At 36.2% G+C, this 6,973-nt stretch overlaps 1 protein-coding gene across 1 annotated transcript in view; it reads left to right on the forward strand.

The window, feature by feature from the left end:
• Positions 1 to 5,520, forward strand: part of LOC144440833 (uncharacterized) — a 24,254-nt gene extending 18,734 nt beyond the window's left edge. The window contains exons 12-14 of the mRNA XM_078130250.1: positions 804 to 929; positions 1,845 to 2,027; positions 2,569 to 5,520. Coding sequence (XP_077986376.1) covers positions 804 to 929; positions 1,845 to 2,027; positions 2,569 to 2,876 — 617 coding nt within the window. The 3' untranslated portion in view covers positions 2,877 to 5,520. The remainder of the gene's footprint in view (positions 1 to 803; positions 930 to 1,844; positions 2,028 to 2,568) is intronic.
• The last annotated feature ends 1,453 nt before the right edge of the window (positions 5,521 to 6,973 follow it).

Consider the following 6,973-nt stretch of genomic DNA (forward strand, 5'->3'; position numbering starts at 1 on the left):
TATGCACTCACACAAATACATACATACATACATACATACATACATACATACATACATGCATACGCACTCACACAAATATATACACACATACATACACATGCATACATACATACATACATACATACATACATACATACATACATACATACATACATACATACATACATACATACATACGTACGTACGTACGTACATACATACATACATACATACATACATACATACGTATACACACATACATGCATGCATACATACATTACATACATACATACATACATACATACATGCATGCATGCATGTATGCATACATACATACATACATACATACATACATACATACATGCATACGCACTCACACAAATATATACACACATACATACACATGCATACATACATACATACATACATACATACATACATACATACGTACGTACATACATACATACATACATACATACGTATACACACATACATGCATGCATACATACATTACATACATACATACATACATACATACATACATACATACATACATACATACATACATACAGACCATACATACATACATACATACATACATACATACATACAGACCATACATACATACATACATACATACATACATACATACATACATACATACATACATACATACAGACCATACATACATACATACATACATACATACATACAGACCATACAGACCATGACGGCAGTGACGCTCAAAAGACAATCTTTCAAAAAAACATGTAGGACGAACGGGATAGTCAGTTTTCTGATAGTAGTGTCTTCATTTCTTTTAGATTGCCAAGAAGACCTTTATGGAAAGAATTGTGATAAGAAATGTGACTGTAAAAATGGAGCTTCGTGTGATCGTAATATTGGATGTGTTTGTCCATATGGGCTGTATGGTTCTCAATGTCAACACAGTAAGTTTGTACTTCAGACTAAGTGCAGTTATGAAATATGACTGCCTGGATAACTGCAATGAACGGACATGTGTTGTGGCAGTCCTGCACCACATCACATAGGAGGGAGGGGTGATAACACCATTCATTATTATATTAAGGTTGTACTGCAGCATTATATTTCAATTTGCCTATGTTAAAAAAGAGTGCTGGTACCTCGTCTCTCGTCTTAAAATTTGCTTAATGAGGCCTAAAAAAATATTTTGTTTGGTTCCGGTTACCCGACCCCACCCTAAACTATTTTTTACTCATTCGAGAAAAATGGCTACATCTGATAGGAAGAAACCAATGACATAGAGACCATTTGGAAAGCAATGGAAAATCTGACCTAGACACTCGCACATGAAAAAAATATATAATAAAATAAAATAATCTACCTACCCCACCAATTCTGAAATAGGGCGTAGTCGGATTTTTTTAGGCCTGCGGGTCAAGGTGATCTATAATGCAATATAACATTTGTAGCATACTGGTGTAGCCCTATATCGTACCATACGTTACTGTATTAACGCCTGAAAATATGATGGCACCCCACCAGGGGTTAAGGAAGACGTATCACATCCCACTCCGGAAGCACAACTTTCAAATTGGGTTTAACTACATGTATTCATACGGGCCAATGAACATTAATGTGATGGTATTGAATTATTTTGTAATCATCAATCAAAAGGTAACAGTTTACCAAAAAAAATCTCACTTTTGACGAGGAACTATTTTTTCCTCGTATATTGTATGAAGACAATACAATGTCACCTACCCAACAACTGTTCCGGATGATCCCATCCCCCCAAAAATGTCAAAATAACAGGTGTGTATATTGAGGTATGATCTTATGACAAAATGCAACATTAGATAACTTCTATCACTTATTGGTAGATTGCAGATGTTCGAACAATGTAACGTGTCGCACAGACGACGGTATGTGTATTTGTCGACCTGGATCTTGGGGTATACAGTGTCAGAACGATTGTCTGTGTGGAGCAGGTTCTACAGTTTGTGAACAGGAGTCTGGCAAGTGTCAATGTGACGACGATTGGGGAGGTGACAGATGCGAGAAAAGTAAGTATGGATTGATTGATTGATTGATTGATTGGTTGGTTGGTTGAAAATACCGTGCATTGAATGTAATGAATGATACCATTGGTCAATATGACGGTTGACGGCCAGGTGGAAAAAATTGTATTTATATCCTACGTGTGGACACTGTTGAGTGGCAGTTGAATACATTACACGCCAAATTTAACACACGGGGCGATTGTTAAAGTCAATTCGAAAAATAGTGAATAAATACGTATGAAGATGGATGAAAATAGGCACCATGATACAACGCACGCTCTAAAGGGCGTGTGGATTGGCTGGTTGAATTGAAAATATATTATGCAGTCACATAATATATCCAGTGTATTCTGTAACCGGCATTAGGATTGGTGGATTTGGGGAAAGTGTGTAGAGTTTCTGTAACTGACGAGGTGATTGGTGAATTTGAATAGTATGGTAATGGAGTACGTTATATAGCAGAGATTGTGATTGGTGAATTGAAGTAGTGTTCTTACATCGTCATATCATTTGCCTGTTGCATTTCTGTTTTTTCTCTCCTCAGAATTATCGGCAAGTGCAGTCGACCCGGTCCAGAACCCGATTGCTTTTGTTTCTTTGGTCGCTGGTTTGACATTCGCAGTAACTATTATCATATCGGTAATAGCGTGTGCGGTCCTCCATCACAAGGAAAAACGTAAGCTTGATAAAATATTCGTCCGATGTCGAGAAAACAGACGGATAGTTTTGCAGCAATGGCATCCACCGGGTGAAGAAGAAGTAAATCTTCTGGAGAACCAGGATGTTAGCTCCGAAGAGGACGACATATTTCACGCTGTATCCCATGATGCACCAGACGACATGGCCGAATAGTTTTTAAAATGGCCGCCGTTTTTACGCTGGGCACTAGAAGTAGTTATTCAATTTAATCAAAGACATTTATTAATGTAATGTATTTTAAAGTTGCAAATAATGCAATCATTGCCTTTTTATTTTTGTTGTTATAATCGTTTTTACAAGTTCTTTCTAACAATGATCTAAATTTTTTGGCAGCTATGTAGAAAAAATATATTATATCATTCAAAATAATTGACATTTGTTTAAAGTAAGGAGTTCTTTTATCCTCACAATCTCTGAAATTTACAAGAATTGTACATACTTTATATCCTACATGCCATTTGGATCCCACATTTTACTACCCACAAGAAAGTTTGCACATAAACTCGTCTTAGCCTTCAACACATCTCCAAAGTACGTTAATTCTAAGGTATTAAAAGTGCACAAACTGAGTTTTTATATGTGTTTGGGGTGTGTTGTTTTGGTGGGGGTGGGGTGGGGTAGGGTGGGGATGGGTGGCTGTTGTCCTGATACCACGAAAAGATACTCACTGTATTGTCCTAATGTTTATTTACAACATATATAGTTACATATTTATTTGCGTTTCCTGGCCTCAGCTCCCTTTGCAAAGAAGTTACACTTCGTCAAGTCAAGACTACATAATACTAGTATTCAGAAGATGAAAGTACAATTTAGACGTATAAATAAAAGTAAATAATTTCAAATAAAGTGTTTATGTATACAGACTCAGCAGTTACTAGACAAACTGTCTTTAAGGCTCTGAAAAGCCTTACAAATATACATTGACAAGTTTCTAATGACAACGTCATCCTTAGATCGCATTAGACCATTAAATTTACAAGGATTGGGATGCAGTGCAAAACTTTAGGAATATATTTCACCCTCAAATCATTGTACACTGAGTATTCAAACATGAAATGATACTCATCTTCTACCTTATTTGTTTTGCGCACCTTACAAAATCTAACTCTACAGTCTGTACCTTCACGTCTACCAACTTCAATAGCTACTTATTTATGTATTCTTAACCATCACTTACAATTGACTTGACTCAACGTGTCAAAATATGTACAGGAAGTCCTTGCTATGCTTTCAATAGTCACGCGGTTACCCAGACTCTCGCCGCTGGGGGCTCTGTCTACGAGACCCCCGGATCCCCAAACGAGAGTCTAGGAAAACCACGTTCGACGTTCCAACTACCCCGTATAAAAAATTACGAGGACTGTTTGTTGTAATTAATACATATCAGTCGCTTTAAGGTTCCAAATAATTATACTAGTAGATGAGAAGTTTTTTGTTTGATGTGGTTATTTACTATTTATAATAATAATAATAATAATACTATTTCATTTTCACCTTCGTATTTTTATAAATTTACAAGAATTTTGCCAAAATATTTGAGGTATCGTTTTTGTCCAAATGTCACCATAGACAAGAGACTTTGTGTATCACTTAATCTACCCATCCTATCCTTCAATAAATTGCCCCCATCCCTCCCCCCAGCACTTTTTGTCAGAGACATTGCAGTTCCAGAGACATATACTCAGACTAGTGGTTGTGATCTTGATATTCTTTGACACTTGATTTCTGTGTTACTTATTTGAAATTATACCTTTTGCATACTTTAGTCAAAATGTCACTCAAACTCCATTTTTATGCATCAGCTACACAGCTAGTTTTAAATAAACATTTTTGTTTAAGGTATTATAATTCTATAGAGACATAATATTAGTTGTTGAGATCTTTATATGTTTTGACGATATTTTATTTCACGTTTTTGGTTACTACATTCATAAGAGCGTGTACAAAATTTACTTATCTTTATAATAACCTGGAGTAATCATAGATGGCCATATTGATGAAGATTTGGTATATTTTGGATTTTGATTTATAAATCAATTTTATCATGGCTTCGTACTTGAAAAATCAATGTGAAACAATATTGAGTAGGTCTGGTTTTTGGAAGAGATAGTGGAGGAGTTTTTGTACACTCATTACCTTGCAAAAAGATTTTTAAAAATGTGCGAAAGGTTTGTTATTGTACGTACAATAACAAACACTTTACACATTAATTAATCTTTTTCCATTTATTGAGTTATAAACAAGGACTTGGCATATATTGTTTCCGATATAGATCTTTCAAGTAGGAAGCCATGATAAAATTGTTTTATAAATCAAAAAGCTAAAATAAATCCCAACTCCTCAATATGGCCACTTTAAAGCGACACATTCTGTAACTTTGGTCCTATATACTTATACAGAGAACACTTGTTGCAAATTCAAGCCGATTTACTGTTATTATGATGGTTAAAGGGACTTGAATACCGCAACTGTGATGTTTTGAATTTATTGGTAACTAAAATATTATGTCATGTCATATTTCAGATGCGAATCTCGGCGAGAACTCAACCAATTGCACGAATTTACTTTATGTTTTATGTTTTAGGAGTTGTAATAACGTGTAAGAATTTTCAAAGAAACAAAAGTGACTCGCCAAACCATGAAGTTACAGACATGTGTCCCTTTAAATAGTTTGAACTTATATATAGCAAGGATCAGCCGTAGATTTATTTCAAGAATTGTTCAAAGGAAAATGAGAGTGACTCGGATCAAGAATAGGTATTGAATTATTCAGATTGGAGCAATAAATAGATACAATACTCGAGTATCAAGTTTGGTGTTGAGTAAATCATTAGATTTGCATACATTAGGCGAGCAAGATATTGGCATATCGAGTTCCAAAGTTTCATGGCATAGAATAAGGCCCGATAAAATTGAGTACAAACTCAGTTCGCTAGTCAGAGTATGTTGGTCGAACAGTTACAAATATTCACCTTTAATTGTATTTACTCACAATTCATTCAATTCATGATGGAGTCACTAGTGGTAAATCACGCTGTACTATTAGTTAGCCTTTACGATAAACAGAGTCTCAGTGAACACAAACAAACAAACATCCAAAAAGAAAGAAACAATAGTTCGGATGTAAAAATTGTATATTGGGGTTCCTACGTTCCTGAAGTAAATTTCAACGTCCCAAGATAACAGAGAGAGAGAGAGAGAGAGAGAGAGAGAGAGAGAGAGAGAGAGAGAGAGAGAGAGAGAGAGAGAGAGAGAGAGAGAGAGAGAGAGAGAGAGAGAGAGAGAGAGAGAGAGAGAGAGAGAGAGAGAGAGAGAGAGAGAGAGAGAGAGAGAGAGAGAGAGAGAGAGAGAGAGAGAGAGAGAGAGAGAGAGAGAGCAAGTCTTAGGGTATAATTATATTAATGAAGGCATGTATGAGGCGGAAATGACATATACATGTAGGTATGAGGCGGAAATGACGTATGACGCGGAAATGACGATACAGAGTAACCTCGGTCCGACTTTTTCTTGATCTTTCTCTTTCGGTTGATTCATAGACCCTCCACCCACGTGGAGGGTCTATGGTTGATTACTCTTTTAGATTACCGTGGTGAATTATTTATTACATGTGGGTATTGACTCTCACAGTCCCTTGGGAACATTTTTTTGCTAGTCTAATAATCTTCAAAATATTTCGAGTTTGCTACCCATGTTTAGTTTTGTAAAAAAAATTAATTTGTTCTCACCACTGTTTCGCACTCACTCAATTAAGTCTTTATTTCGCATAAAAAGAACACACTTGTTTTTAAAAATGACATAAAATGTGTGGTCATATACAGCAAACGAATGGTTTGTGAAAAGTGTTCAACCCCAGCTGCATCTATGTGGGTCATCTCGGGGCCATATACTAAAACTCGCCATTTCGAAGATTTATTATGAGTACTCATGAACGCGCTAGGAAACCCAATCGATTTCTTGTGGGGCACAAATTCTAGGACTGCAGAGTAAGAACGGAAAAACCATTTACAAGTAAACACTTCATAGTTTCACACAGACATATTTGCCCGTTTCTGCCATAAAATTACTACTAACAACTACACCACCACCACCACCACCACCACCACCACCACCACCACCACCACCATATCCCTCCCCTCCCATTTCCGATACTGTACTTCAAGTCTTATCAGTATTATAACTCAACAGTGCTCGTGACTTAAGGTTTACCTTTGACCTGCTTTCATTCTAATGCTATGTCGTCAGATCTGAAG

Source organism: Glandiceps talaboti, chromosome 10, assembly GCF_964340395.1.
Source record: "Glandiceps talaboti chromosome 10, keGlaTala1.1, whole genome shotgun sequence".
Taxonomy (NCBI): Eukaryota; Metazoa; Hemichordata; class Enteropneusta; family Spengelidae; genus Glandiceps; species Glandiceps talaboti.